At 34.6% G+C, this 15,959-nt stretch overlaps 1 protein-coding gene across 2 annotated transcripts in view; it reads right to left on the bottom strand.

Moving 5' to 3' along the window:
* The window catches only part of LRRC7 (leucine rich repeat containing 7), a 312,980-nt gene that overhangs the window by 265,187 nt on the left and 31,834 nt on the right, over positions 1 to 15,959 (bottom strand). For both annotated transcript variants that reach the window (XM_045801366.2, XM_045801367.2), the window contains exon 3: positions 651 to 729. In XM_045801366.2, coding sequence (XP_045657322.2) covers positions 651 to 729 — 79 coding nt within the window. The remainder of the gene's footprint in view (positions 1 to 650; positions 730 to 15,959) is intronic.

The following is a 15,959-nucleotide window of genomic DNA, read 5'->3' as shown; positions in this document are numbered from 1 at the left end:
TTGACTGCACAGCACACACTATCCCTATGACATAACCATAATTTACCAACAGTGACACACGCTGGATCTCATCTTCCCATGCTATTTCTCTACTAACAGACCCTAAAGCATAAATGCCCATTTCTGATCACAGCATCTTTACCATCCAAGTCTTCCATTCTGTTATCCTCATAAAATTGTTGTTTTGCTCTTCCTTGTACACAAATAGTCCCTTTTTCTGGTCATACTTAATTCATTTTCCAGCTGGAACTACATGGTCAGCTATTTTCATGCACCTATCAATATCTCAAACTCTTGTACTCTTGAACTTTCATTAGATCCTTGATGTTAATTTTCCACCATGATCGTAACTAATAACTGTTTCTTTCACTTCGGTGCTCTTTCATGGAATGTTGCCTGAGAGCCAGAGGATGATGACATAGTTTACTTCAAAGTAATGTCATCTTGTGCCGATTAGGCCTTCATCATTATTCAGCAATGCTTTTAATCATCTTTTGTTAAACTATTCTGATTTGATTATTTTTCCTCATTCTATTAAATTGAATTTTAAATGCAGCATTTAAAATTCATTTATTATGTGAATTTCCTTTATCTGGGTACATCATTATCCAATGGAAACATAAATATAAATAAAATGTAATCATACTCACTTAGAAATGGGATTGACACTGGCTTCAATAATTGTTAAACACTTACAGCACTTAATGTTTTCTGGAAATTCTTGTACACCTAAAATGCAAAGAAGAAAAAAGCACATGAAAATGTCCCAGCAAAAATTCTTAAACTATAGTTCTAATATTAAGACTAATTAATTAAAACTATGAATTAATATATAGTATAGATATAATACCAATACACCATTAGGATAATCTTTTAAGTAAGTATAATAATGTAATAATATATTAGTGTTATATAATACATACATTTTAAAAATAAAATTTAAATAATATTTTATCACAGTAATAGTAGGAAAATGGATATAAAATTGAAGACAATTATATATTCGGCATAATATAGATCTTGGTTCTATACTAACTTAGAGCAATAAAAATAATTAGGTGTTTGGTCATTAAGTGCTGCTACTGGGGGAATGGGATATCAGCAGATATAAAGAAAACAGAAGATAAAAATCTTTGTTTCTTTTATTTTATAAGATGAGAAGATTAAACACATGCATGTGAAAAATATCTAAGGATATATCATAAAACCAGTAGATATTCCCAAATTAATGTGGGTGGGTCTCTAACAAATTTTATGCAATTTTTCCTGTTGGCTGCACAGAATGTAGTTCTGCATCTGCCTGAAAGGGTAAAGAGGTGAGCAGCTCTTCCTTGGGTCCTCTCTGGAGTCTCTGAGATAGCCAACCTGGCTCATCGCCCTTGGAGAACTGCTCATCTGCTGTCAAAGTTGTGCTGTAGGCAATGCGACAGAAAAACATAGGTGTTTCTACAAAACTGAAAATCAGTAAGCCGCAAACCTAATCCATAAATGTGAGGGTCAGAGAAATAAAAGATGTGGAGGATATTTCAATTGATACAAGTGAATCAACTATAGTAGGTCCTATAAAAGAAGAGAAGGCAGAAATATGAAGCTATTCCTATATGCCTACAGTACTATCTGCTCTAAATTTTTGAAATGATTATTAAGGGTGTAAAAATTTCTACAAGGTACTAGTTAGTCCTGCTCACTACTTCATAGCTGACAAAAGGAGAAGGAGCATTTTGCAGGTTTTGTTGAACTTTTTAGTGATGGATACACAAGAAAGAAAAGCCTCCACCTTACTAGATTCCATTGACCTAGATCACCATGTCTACAAAACCTTGAAGCCCAGTGAAGCAGCAGGAGGACCATCAAACCAAGACAGGTCACTATCCACTGCAAATGAAGGGTATAAAAGACAATATGGGGATGTTTCTCGTGCTCTTTCTCCCTACATGAAATTTCATCAGAAACTATGCTTCCTAAAGTTATTTCTAAAGTATACCAGCTTCTTAATAAGAAGCGAAGGAAGTGTAAAAGCTGCATTATGAACAAATTGAATAAGAGCCAATTTTCTTTTTTGGAAAGGCCATAATACCTACAGATGCCCTCATTAACTAGACCTTAATAAAATGGCAAAGAAGCCAATAAGTTAATCCTTGAGATGTCCTCAACATTTTCCCTTAGTATTTTTATTTACTTTGGATATCAGCAACCAACAGGGGGATAATCATTTACCCCTTTTGCTTTTTCTGTTTGGTCACCAATTTGGGCTCACTGCATACTGGTGTACCTGGTGCCTTATCAAATACTACTAAATTATTTGTTTAAAAACTTTTATTAGGTTGTTTGCAGTTCAAACTTCAAGTTGTTCAAAGCAGAGTCTATTGAATTAAGATGGAATCCCAACTTCATCACTTACTGGCTGGGTACCAACTTTACGCAAGTCATTTTTTTTTTTTTTAAGATTTTATTTATTTATCCGACAGAGACAGAGACAGCCAGCGAGAGAGGGAACACAAGCAAGGGGAGTGGGAGAGGAAGAAGCAGGCTCATAGCGGAGGAGCCTGATATGGGGCTCGATCCCATAACGCCGGGATCACGCCCGGAGCCGAAGGCAGACGCTTAACCGCTGTGCCACCCAGGCGCCCCCGCAAGTCATTTAAATGTTCAATGTCTTAGTTTCCTACTTTGAAAATTGGTGATTATACAAATGGTTTCAAAGACAGTTGTGGTGAGGATAGAGAGATAAAGCAGATAAAGTAATTGGCACAAAGTGCTGCATAAATGTTATCTATAATTATCAAAAATACAGTTGACGCTTGAACAACATGGATTTGAACTGCAAGGGTCCACTTATACATGCATTTTTTTCAATAAATACATGCAGTACTGTAAATGTATTTTCTTTCCTAACATTTCTTTTCTCTCGCTTACGTGGCTGTAAGAATACAGTATTAACACATTTAATACACAAAATATGTGTTAATCAGGTGTGTGTTATTGATAAGGCTTCCAGTCAACAGTAGGGATTTGGAATTAAGTTTTGGGAGAGTATAAAGTTATATGTGGATTTTCGACTGTGCAGGGGAATGGCACCCAACACCCCCATGTTATTCAAGAGTCAACAGTAAATAGAAGCAGACTGTCTCAGTCAAGAGAAGAACCAAATATCAAAATGAGCTGGCTTGAGGTAATACATTTATAAAATTTATCCACCTAAGAGAACAAAGCAAATAAGTAGGAATTAGTGTGCTGAAAGAATATTCCAATATCTAATCAACATGTATCTGAGATAAATGCTCTAAAACATTTCCAGGGGAACTTTATCATATGTCCTAATATATGGGCCCTAGAGTTTAGGAAAAGTTCTAGAGCATATCTTTAACTCATAGTTCAATCTAAACATGAAGAGGTAGTTTAGCAAAGGGTTAAAAGCACAGGTTGGAAGCATGACCAAACCTCAGTGTGGTTACATAACTCGCCATATACTCTTATGTGATATAATATTTGAGCATTACTTATTCATTTCTCGTCTAATTCACAGGGTTGATCTGAGTATTAGATGGTAGGTAGGTAAAGCAATTAGTATCATGTCTGGCACTTAATAAGTGCTTAATATATACTAGATAAAATTCATGTATTAATAAGAGTTAAGGTAACTTACTCTTCTCCATGCCACTGTGTAAAATAATTTAATTCTCTTAATAATCGTGTGAGGAAGATATATTAGGTAATATTATTTTCATTTTATGGATGAAGAACCATACATTAACAAAGATTAGGTGACTTATATAAACACCTAATGGGTGTTTATAGATGAGAATGGATACAAGTAGGAATTAATTCAATATTTTAACACTATCTTTTATTCCTTTTTACTTCATTATGTTCCTTCCTATTAAAATTATGATAGATTTGATTATAGAATCCACACCTTTATCAACCAGTCTTTGTGACTGATCTGTCTGGTCCTCTGAAACATAGTGTTTTCAATTTATAAAAAAGGTTATATTTGTGAGATATATATATATATATGTATATATATATATATATATACACACACACACATTTTCTAACATGAACTTTGTTTTGATTTTCAAATGTACTCATCCAGAAATACAAGGATACATACCCTCCACTTTAACAATATATCTATTTCAACCATTTTTACTTGTGATAACTAGGAAATGGGGGGGTCAAGCATTTGTAGACAATTACAGTTCAAGTTCCTACTCCCTGTTTTTCAGTTGAGGCAACACACAAACTTTCTAACATAGGCCTATAAGGAACTCTCTTCCAAGGGTATTAAGAGTTTACTTTTGGGAATCCCGGGAGGTTCAAGCTCATTATATTTAGACTAGATTCATAATTTTTTTTTAAAGATTATTTATTTATTTATTTGACAGAGACAGCCAGCGAGAGAGGGAACACAAGCAGGGGGAGTGGGAGAGGAAGAAGCAGGCTCCTAGTAGAGGAGCCTGACGTGGGGCTTGATCCTAGAACACTGGGATCACGCCCTGAGCCGAAGGCAGACGCTTAATGACTGCGCCACCCAGGCGCCCCTAGACTAGATTCAACCATAGGCTGAAAAACCAATGAGAACTGTACTCTAAAATAATTACATGGCAAAATATAGTCAAAATGGTGTATTTAGTTTTAAAAATGGACTATTGTTCTATTCACAAATAGCTGATGATACCAATAAATATTTACCTTCTCAATTAAGACACTATGGTAATATTTAATATGTTCACTTCAGTAACTGTACCACAAAACTATTTTGAATCTGTTCAAAGAAATACTGTCAAATGAGAAATGACATTTCTGCATCCTGAACTTAAAACAGAAACAAAACTTTTAATGTAATGGAATTAATCAAAGTTGCATTAACAGAATATTAATGCGTTGAAGTAAAAAATATATAATATTGACTACTTTCTCTGATTAATTGTTTTCTTTGCCCTTCTTTTTTTTTAAAGAAGTTAGATCGAAAAAGTTCCTGCACAATTTTCAATTATTCAAGAACTTATCCATTTTGTGGATTATTCGTTCTAGTTCTCTTTCCTGCTTCCTCCATTTGACCATTACACGTCTCTGTCACTCTTGCAGAGGGTGTGCAGAAGAAGGGAAAGAGGAGAATTCTAAAATCAATCAGTTATGGATCTTTCCTGACTAGCATGGGAGAAGTTGAAAAATCATAGCTAAATTTAGATTTTAGCATATCTGGTTGTTTTTATTTGGACTATCTTATCTATTACTAACGCAGATGACTAAGTCTTGACAGAATGATCATAAACTTGTAAATATAATATAGATTTAAGCTTATTTAGTTATAAAAAAAGATTAGTGGTATCAAAATACAGAAAAAAAGTAAATTGTCTTTAAAATCTTGGGTTAGGCTTTACGTTGGTTTTAAGTTGATATTGAAGTATGAAAGCAAATGTTTTTCCCCATGCAACAGATTAAGTATGGAGTCTAAGTGAAGCAAACAATTTTTCATTATCAAACATAGAGCCTAACAATAGTAATAGCAACATTGACCCTTATGATCATAAATGAAAGGCAAACCAGAATGTAAGACATTTATATAACAAAGAAACAGTTTTTAACTCTTATTTTCTGAATATATTTATTTAATGTTATAATTTTTACCTGTCCTCATTCTAAATCCTCACCTAAATCCTCAGTCTAAATATCATCCATACAAATACTTTTAAATTCTATCATCTGCATGAAAATTTATTCCACTATTTTAGTCCAGGTCGCTCTCTCCTCTTAACACCTAGCATTTTAGATTATACTATGTCTGAAATTAAATAACACTGAGAAATGAGACAAAGTACTTGCTTATAAGTTGAGGAGTCACTGTTCACCATCTTATTATATATAGTTTTCCAATATTTGAATCACTAACTGTAATTATAAGGTTCCTGAGAGAAAAGGGCCATTCATATATTCGACAAATATTTGAGCACCCACTCTGTTAGGAACTGTACTAAACATTGGGGATACAGCGTGATAAAGATGGATACATTCTCATTTGCAGAGCTTGTATTCTAGTAGATGAATTTGTACAATAAAACATAGTGATAATTAATATAAATATATAAAATTATATAGTATCCTAGCAATAAGAAGTGCTATGGGAAAAGATAATTAGAGCAGAATGAAGAAGGATCAGAAACACCTGGGAATTTTGAGGTTAACTAGGGTGATTAGGGTAAGCCTCATTATTGATTAGGAAGATGGTATTTGAGCAAGGACTTGAAGAAGGTGAGAGAGATAGAGATACAGATGTCTGGATGTCTGAAAGCAGAAAGAAAGAATGTTCCAGGCACAGGGAATAGATAGTGAAGAAGCTATAAGGCCTGAGTATGCCTCGTGTATTCTAGAAATAGCAAGAGAGTCCAGAATGGTTAAAATACAGCAAAGAAGAGAAAAGTAGCAAAAAATTAAGTCAGACAGGTAATAGGGGTGTGTATGTGGGGTGTAAGATGAGGGTATCTACTCTTCTCAAGCCATTGCAAGGACTTTGGTTCTTACTCTAAATGAAACGAAGAAACGTTGAAGGACATAAATGTAATTTGTTCCGATTTATAATTTAAGAGGATCACTCTGGTTCCTATGTAGGGTGGCCATTTCCAGGAGGAAGGCCAACTGGAGGCTTTGGAAGTAAAATATGAACAGGGTTGATGGTGGCTTACTCTGGGTGAGAGCAGTGGAAGGACTGAGAAGTGAATGGGATCTGGATGTATTTTGAATGTAAAACAAATAGGATTTCCTGATAGATTAGATCTGGAGTATGAAAGAAAAAAGGGAATCAAGGATGACTCTAGGCTTTTTTGGCCCAAGCAACCTGAATGAAGGGGTTGCCTTTAATTTAGATGGGAAAAAGCAGTATGTGAAATAGGCGTTGAAGAGAAGATAAAGAGTTCACTTTTGGACATGTATAATTTGAGATGTCTGTTAGACTTCTAAGAGGACATGTCAGGTAGGTATTTATTTATGAACCTAGAGTTTAGGAGAGAGGTCTAGACTGTAGGTCAAAATACTGAGGATTCATTATTATATAGATAGTATTTAAATCATGAGACAAAATGTGAACACCAATGATGTAGGATAATGAAGAAAAGAGGAACAAGAACTGAGGCATGAAGGACTCCAAAATAAGGATAGGAAGAATCAGCATACAAGACTGAACAAAGTCAATCAGGCAGATGGGACAAAAAACAAGTGAGTATTGACTCCTAAAAGCCCAATGAAGTAAATGTGTCGTGTAGGAAGAAGTGATCAGTTGTTTGAAATGATGCTGATAGGTCAAATGAAATGATGGCCAAAAACTGCCTGTGGATTTAGTAATGAGGAGATCAGGGTGTGCCTGGCTGGAATGATTTTGGAGAAGTAGTGGGCTTCAAGGTTGGAATGGCTTAAGAGAGGATGAGAGGAAAGAAACTGTAGAGAATATAGCATTCCCACCTAGAGCTTTTGCTGCAAGGGGGAGGGGAACATTCAGGGAAGAGAAGCCAAGAAGTTTTCTTTAGAATAGAAAAAATAATAGCATGTGTGTACATAGAGTGATATCCATGGGTAGGCAAGAGAGGGTGGTTATTTAGTGGAGAGACTGGCTTCAGAGAGGAACAGGAATAGTTCAACTGTACCAATAGGCAGGAGTCAGAAATATGGATGCAGATGCTTGTAGATGGGTAGATATTATGCTAAGTGTCTGGGGAAGTTATCATCTGAGAGCTTTAAATTTTCAGGAGAGTAGAATCAGTAGCCACAAAGTTAGGAGAGAATATGTGGGAGTTTGTAAAGGAGAACAAAAGGAAATAACCACCAGAAGAGGAGAGTCAATGGACTAAGGAAGTATAACATGACTTTGGGGAAGTATTAAGGTTGCACTTCAGATTTTTTATCATGAATTTAAGTGATATCGGTCAGTGCGATTGAGTGGTTTTTCTAGACCCTTTTAGCAATAGGTAGAGAGTTGGATTCAGACAGGTTCATCATTTTACTGAGCAAGCAGAGTGATGTGATAGGAGAAAGGGTGTCAAGCATGTCATGTGATGAGTGACCACAGAATTCAAGTCATGCAAAGAGGGCAAAAGAAAACGAACAAAAAAGGCAAGATTGGAAGGATACACCAGAATATTAATAGATTGGTGGTTCTGATAGGGTTAAATGATGATTGGAGTTGTACAAGAAAGTGATCTGAAAAGAGGATGGAGTTGCAGAATGAGATTCATCAGTTGACACTCAATTTCTTGATATTCCTGATAGTTCCTCAATCAGACCGAGGAAAAAAAATGAAAACTCAGCAAGTGTTTATTAAATTGGATCTAATTATATTTTCACATCAATACCCTAAAGCAATGAACTAAAAGATCTTAGAGTAAGGTAATGGAAAGAAATACTTGATTTTAGTACAGAGACTTAAGATTCAAAGGTGTCTCTTTCTATTCAAACATAATATAAAAGACTTCCTACAAATATCAAATTTTGAAATGAATTAGTGCTCTCTCAAATGCATTAAAATTTATATTACTTATAAATTTTGAATGAATCATTACACATGATAATAGCTGTGTATAGTGCATGTTGACAAGCTTGTTTTCCAAATTTCATAGATATCAGTCCGAAGGGTTCATTCCGTGATATAAGTGCCACATGCTGATAAGAGACAAAAACAAAATGTTATATCTTGTATAAAATAAAGGAGGAAATATATTTATGAGATTTTAATATTTTCATCTAATATTTTATTTTCATTGTGATACTGATTTTTGTCATTTTTTTTGTGTATCTAGTAAATTGAATTAGATTTAGGAGCAGAAAAAATGGACTTTATTGAGGAAATGTTATAAGCACTTTGCTTTATTTCAACTTCACAACAATTTTTTAAAGTGGTTTATTACTCCCATTTAACTAATGGAGAAACCGAGTCTCAGAGGCTGGCCAGGATTTGAAACCTATCCAACCTTATTCCAAATACTATCAAATCTTACCCATGTTAAGCCGCCTCCATCAAATCTAGGATTTAAACTACTTTGGGGTATAAGTCTTAGATATGCAAGATTGACAATGTAGCATTTATAACAGAGCACTAAATGTTGCATTTGTTCCATACATACTCTCTAGGTCAAATACAAACAACCCCAACTTTCTGGAACTCTGAGTTTAATGCATACTCAAGATTGACTATGTAGCATTTTTACATGGGGCACTATAAACTGCATTTGTTCTATTAATTACCTTCAGTCAAATTTCAGATGGTATCAACTTCCTGAAACTTTGAGTGTAGTGGTCAGGAATAAAGTTAATTATTTCTGAATTTAAAATATCTGCAACAAGTGCTATAAGCCTAGTTCAGAATGTTTCTATTCTTTATATACTGTTCAACTGGAGTAGGAGGCTACTCAAATTGGCAGGGTATTAGTATGAATAAATTATAACTGATGTCTGATAATAGAAGGGGTGATGGGAAAAACTACAAAGTCAATAACAAAACTCTTCAAGTCTATCAGTCTTATCTCGTGTAGAGACAAGCAGCTACACATACTAAAAAAAGTTCAATAAGACAGCCCACGATGAACTCGAGTCAACCTGGAAAAGTTAGATTGCACTACTTACAACAATTTAAAGAAGATAATGCAATATGAAACATTCTTGGAACAATTTCTAACCAGAATGATTAAAATAAAATATTTTGATATATAAAAGGATACATTGTAATTTTATTTTGGAAAATTAGTTTGTGTATAAACCTACATTCCCCAAAGATATTTGGTAAGTGAGGCAATACTCCACTGAGTAGGAAATAATGATTATAGAGAGATTTCAGAGGGAGCAATCTATTGCATATGAGAAAGCAAAAGCATTCGCAACTAGGTTTGTAAAATTGGGAGAAAGTATACAGGTCAGCACACCCTAAAGGAAAGAGAGAGAAAAAACAGGAAAAATAAACAAGATGTTATGCTTTGCTTTACCTCTAACCACTCTAGTGAAGAGAATCAAGAAGTCAGTAGGAACGTAAGCAAGGAGAATCAAAAGGTCTCCTGCAAGACTCTGCCTATTTTAGTGGCACTATAAAGAGAAGAACCAAATGCAGGTAAGGTAATCAATAATTTGAGACAGTCATGCAATTGATTCTGCCTTAGGAATATGTCTGGCAAAAATTTTGAGAAGTCTTTGTGACCTTGACCAACAATGAGTTGATTCACAGAGGAATAAATCTGACTTAGACCAAATGAGTTAAAAAGTGATACCTGATTGACTCTCTCCCTTTCTCTCTCTACTTCAAAAGCAAACAAACATTCATAATAGTGAAATGAACTGTTTAATAATCTTACTTCATATTTGACCAATGAAGTTTTCCTTCATTATCAATCAACCACCTATTGAGCACTTACTACGCCTGCATATTGACAGTGTATGGTGTAGCAGTTCTTGTTCTCAAGGAGTTTATACCGATGCTGGGAGGAGGTACAGAGTAGTAGACAGAAGGCTCACATGCTTTTTACCAGTTCGATTTTGTTCTCTTAGAATTTTCCAGGATTTACAGAGACACAGAAGACAGGTTAATCACTCAGCTCAGAAACGGCTCTGCTATGACTCAAGGAAAGGTTATCAGTTCAGGTGACAGAGCTCAGAACAGACCTCAGAAGGATGAGGGTGTCAGGGCAGTTCCTTTTTTAAAAATATGTATTTAGTTATATTATCAAATTGTAAACTTCATCCCCTGAAGAGTAAGTGCTAGTGATACACACAAGCATTGCTTATTGATTTTATTTCTTGATGAAGACAGAAAAAAAAAGTTAAAAGTCCCGGCATTAGGCTGAGAAGGTGGCAAGAGAACAGACCTGGTATTTGTTGCCATGATATTCTCTAATGGAAACACAGGGAGTCAATCCTCAGTTTATTTTAACACTGTAATCTTGGGTAGAAGTGGACTCTCTGGAAAGGTAGTCTTACAGTAAGAGAAGCGCTAGTGATTTTCAGATAAATAACACACTTAGAGTGTTGTGAGGGAGCCATTTAATAGGGCAAAATACTAAGCTTTACTGTAAACAAATGGTCTAATGACTTGCCAGACACAAAAAAGCATATTTATTGTTGATAACAACTGCACGGTAACATTTTCTCCCCAGTTCACATAAGGTGACCCAAAATAGATTTCCCTAAGAATTTATATACATACTACTAAGAGTCTCTGTTTCTCTTATGCTCAAATTTTTAAAGATTTTTATCATTTAATTGGTTACCCATATCTTCTTTTTCTAGTGTGTTTGAGAGAAATTCCCTCTCCTCATTGAAAGTTGAGGATAGTATTTGTCGTCAGTGTTTTGCACGCCTTTGGGGAAAGGGTGGAATAATTGTCAAGTTAGTAAAACACATAATAATGCCTTCAACTCTGATTGCCTTTCATTTTAACTAACAATAGTGATTTTGCCCACTATGATGCTGTTCAAATCTGTTCTTGTACAGAAATAAGTTTTAGAGGATGAGAGAAAAATCACTTAATTGCTGCAGAATTAAGAAGGGTTTTCACGTTAATGCAGTTACATTAAAGTCCTTAAATTATAGTATCAGTCTCTTTGAAGCTATGACAAATCAACAATCAGACTTAAAACTGAACCACTACCTAATTAAACCTTATCATTTATTGTCTTGCTTTATCATATAAAACAATTTATTATGACTGGGTATCAGCTCTACAAACAGGCATAGGCTATTTATTCAGAGATCACAATATCATAAAATGCATTTATCTCTAATAGACATAGGATTTTTATTTTACTATTGAATTAAGATCTGAGGAATAAATGATAAAAGACCCATTGGCATGGAAAGTGATGCATTTACCCATGGACTGCTACATGTAAATTTGGTAACAGAAAGGCTTAAGAGAGGAAGGGTGATTTACATGCAGCATGAATGTTTCTTTACTTGTCTCTCTCCTCTCTCTGTCTCTTTCTCTGTGCGCGCGTGTGTGTGTGTGTGTGTATCTATCTATCTATCTATCTATCTATCTATATATATATATCTTATGTAATTGTATATTGTAGTGTTAGTAGATCCTTAATGTGTGCTCAATAACCAGAGGATATGTATTTTTATTTTTTACTATAAGCAAAAGGGAATATTTTTAAAAATTGACAATATACTTGGCCACAATGTGAAAGTCAATAAATGATGAGAAATCAGTATCATCCAGACCATGTAGTCTGCAATATAGTTCAATAAAAATAATGTGATGACTGAAAAAGCCCCAAATATATTAGAATACTAAAAGCAACTGAGTAAACCCAAAGAAAGTAGAAGGAGCATAATAAAAATTGCGGTAGGAAGCAGAAAAGTAAAAATTAATGACGGAGAATAAACAAACCGACCAACAGAGAGACTAACAAGCTTTATTAAAAGGATTAGTAAAGTAGAAAAACTTCTAACAGGACGGACCGATAAAAATAGGAAAAAACAGATGGCATGAGTAAACAATATTAGAAATAGGGAGAAATAGGCACAGGTATGGTAGAGATCTATAAAATGGGTAGGAGAAGCCTATGCGCAATGTGTGACAATAAAATTGATGAAATAGGTGATCTCCTAGGAAAGTATAACTTCGGCAGAAGTGACACAAAAGATATGAAGGTATAAGGATGGGAAAGAAAAACACTGTCATATGCAGAAAATACAATTTTATACATAAAAATTCAAAAGAATCTAGTGGTCATGTATTCAGCACCATGGCTGAATATAAGATCAAGATATCAGAATTGGTAATGTTTCCATATAACATTAACTAAAATTTTAAAAAGTACTTAAAAAATGAACATTATATAAAACTAATAAATTGCTTAGAAATAAGTCTAATAAAATGTGTGTAAGTCTCTCTTGAAGGAAATCACAAAACCCTACCTGGAAGACACAAAATAAGACCTAAAAAAGGTAAATAGCATATCCATAGATAAAACAATTGAGTCTCTTTGTGTAAAAAGGGTCAGGAATATTTCTCAGAAAAAAATGATATCTGAAAGGTCTTTTAAAGGTGCGGAGGACTCTGGTTGAGGAGGTACAGCAGTGGGGAGGAGGGAATATTTTGGGCAGAGAAAATAGTATAGCTCCTTGTGTCACAAGTAACCAGCCTGATGCATTTGGGAACAATTTGGCATTACCCGAGAATGAAATGGAATGGGATATGAGTTGGCTGGAATTGTGGTTAGAAAGGTAGATGAAAGCTATTCACACAAATTGTGTAGATATTTTTTCTGTACACAAGAGTTCACTTAAAGCTTTTAATATAAAAGAGTATTTTTGAATTATGGAGGGAAAATGGTGAATCAGGATGTCAGGTGGCAGAAATGCATATGAAACGTAAAGACTTGGGACCACATGGACAATCAAGATCAGATTTAACCTCAGCCTCCAAGTGACTTAGTTTTGTCATAAAAGGTCACTTATCAAATTCAGGCACATTTCAAGCAAATTTTTACCTAGATTGACTAGTACTTGAGTGAGTCCCTGCCTCAAAATTAAACGTTCTACTGCCGGTACCTAAATGCCAATACAGATTACATTCTCTCATACCTTAACTCCTCCACCAGGACTATTCCAACCTTGTCAACTGTGATGCTGACACTGCATTTATTTTTTCCTATCTACTCTTTCTTCCCTTGGCAGATTTCCAAAGGATGTAGTATGCTCGTTAAGTCACTGTCTAGGTCTCTGCCACAGAATTCAGGGACAGCTTTTTTAGGTATAATTTTGTAAAAGGACTGATGTGTCAAAATCTTTTACTGTTTGTGTAACTTCTATCAACGGCTGATATAACATCATGTTCGTCAAACCTTTTGTACTATACTAACTTTGCAGATTGCTTCACCATGTCTAGCACATCTTTTTGCTTAAATATTTCCAGAATACAGAGATCATAAGCACAGCAGAAACTCCCTAAATAATATCCAGAATGACTTCTAAGGATGCTCACAGACTTCTTTCTGAATCAAATAAGTGTAACTTGAAGTTCACTTCCTGGTAAAAAAAAATTTCTTGATGCAAGAGGACCACTAGGATATTATTATAAAATAACAATGTTTCTTAGGACTTGTGTTTATATTTGGGGATGATTTTTTTTCTAATCCTCCTGAAAAAAATAGATATTTATTTACTCAGACTACTCAGCTAAACCAGCCTGAAGACCAAGAGATGTGTTATTTTTGGCCATATGATATCTCTCAGAATTGTAATTTGAAAATAGAATTTGATATGTGAATGTTTTTAAGTATATAAGCAATATAAGTATAGAAATATCTATCCACACAAATGTGTGGCCTATAAATCTATTCTCAAAAGAATAAAGGTAGACAATGTCATCTTTCTATGGGCCTAAATCTAGCTGCCATTCTCTCTAAGTCAACACATAGTCCTTTTAAGAATTGTCTTTCTGTAAACCTTCTATGTGGTAAGTTACGTTGGTGTAGAAAGATGTGTGTGTCCCTGTTGGCAGTCTATTGTTTTCTTCAAATGAAATGTTCTCTTTTATTCAGATGCTACTGTACCTCATGGAATTCCTCAAGTCATAGGCTTTATTGAACTATTCCCTAATAATAAAGTAGTATTGAAGTATAATTGATACACAAAAGACTACACGTATTTAATGTATACAATTTGATGACTTTGGACATATGCAAAAACCAATGATACCATCATCACAAATAAGATAATAGATATATCCAGAACCTCCTAGGGTTTTATTCTGTCCCCCTACTATTTGTTTTTTATGATAACAACATTTAACATGAAATTTGCCCTCTTAACAAATTTTGAATTGCACAATATTATATTGTTAACGATAGGCATCAAGTTGTAAAATGGATCTCTGTAATGTATTCATCCAGCATAAATGAAATTTTATACCCATTGAATAACAACTTCTATTTGTCCCGTCTGGGCTTAGGTATCATTTCTTAGGGTAACTTTCCTTAACCACACCAAATGGATTTATTCCACTAGTATACGTGTCCTTCACATTCAATGTATCTTCACTCTGTTTATTTAATCATCCATAATTACTTGTTTAATGTCTAATGCATCCACTAGAATGTAAGTTTCATGAGGACAGGGCCTTGTTTTGTTCATGTCTGTTCCTCTGCCACCAAACTGATAGCTTGAAAAAACCAAAGCAACACACACACACACACACACACACACACACACACACACACACACACACACACAAGTTTAACCAACTTGCTTAATGATGGAGGGGTCATGTTTTATATCCTCACAGTGCCTAGACATAAAACTTTTTGATTAATCCTTGCTTTATTCTAATAAAATGAGGAGGCACATTCATTTGGAAGGAAATCAAGATTTATGAATATCTGAGGACACGGGAGACTCCCACAAACATTTAAAGGAAAATGTCATTAACAAGAATATCAACATTAGCATCAGCATTTAACAACATCACCACACATATAAGTTTGGCCAGAAATATAACAAATACTACTGAGCACTTATTTTTTCTAGCCACTGCTCAAGACATTTCAGAGAGATATATCAGCGACCAAAACAGAAAAGTCCCTCCTGTCTAATAACAGAATTTACATTCTGAGGCAGGAAAAGATAGGCAATAACCATAAGAAATAAGTAAATTCTGCAATACTGAGAAGATGGTCAGTGCTATGGGGGAAATGGAGCAGAGAAGGGAAATTGGGAGTTCTATTCCAAGGAGGGTGAACAGGTAGGCCTTACTGACCACGTTGGAAAAAATTTTACTCTGATTATGAGGGAAGTAAACAGTGTAAAGGTAGTAAAATGTTCTACAAAAGATTAAATCAAGTATCTGAATACAGAGTGGAAAAAGGTCCTGAGTGAGTCAGGGACGTTAATAAGTGGAGGGGAGAGAACTTTTCACTTTGATTTATGGTTTAAGATTTAACTTTTCAAGAAAATCAACTTCGAGTTACAATAAAACC

Source organism: Ursus americanus, chromosome 12, assembly GCF_024610735.1.
Source record: "Ursus americanus isolate L20-20 chromosome 12, mUrsAme1.1.p, whole genome shotgun sequence".
NCBI lineage: Eukaryota > Metazoa > Chordata > Mammalia > Carnivora > Ursidae > Ursus > Ursus americanus.
The sequence above is the reverse complement of the archived record's forward strand: the minus strand, read 5'-3'. Positions and strand labels throughout refer to the sequence as shown.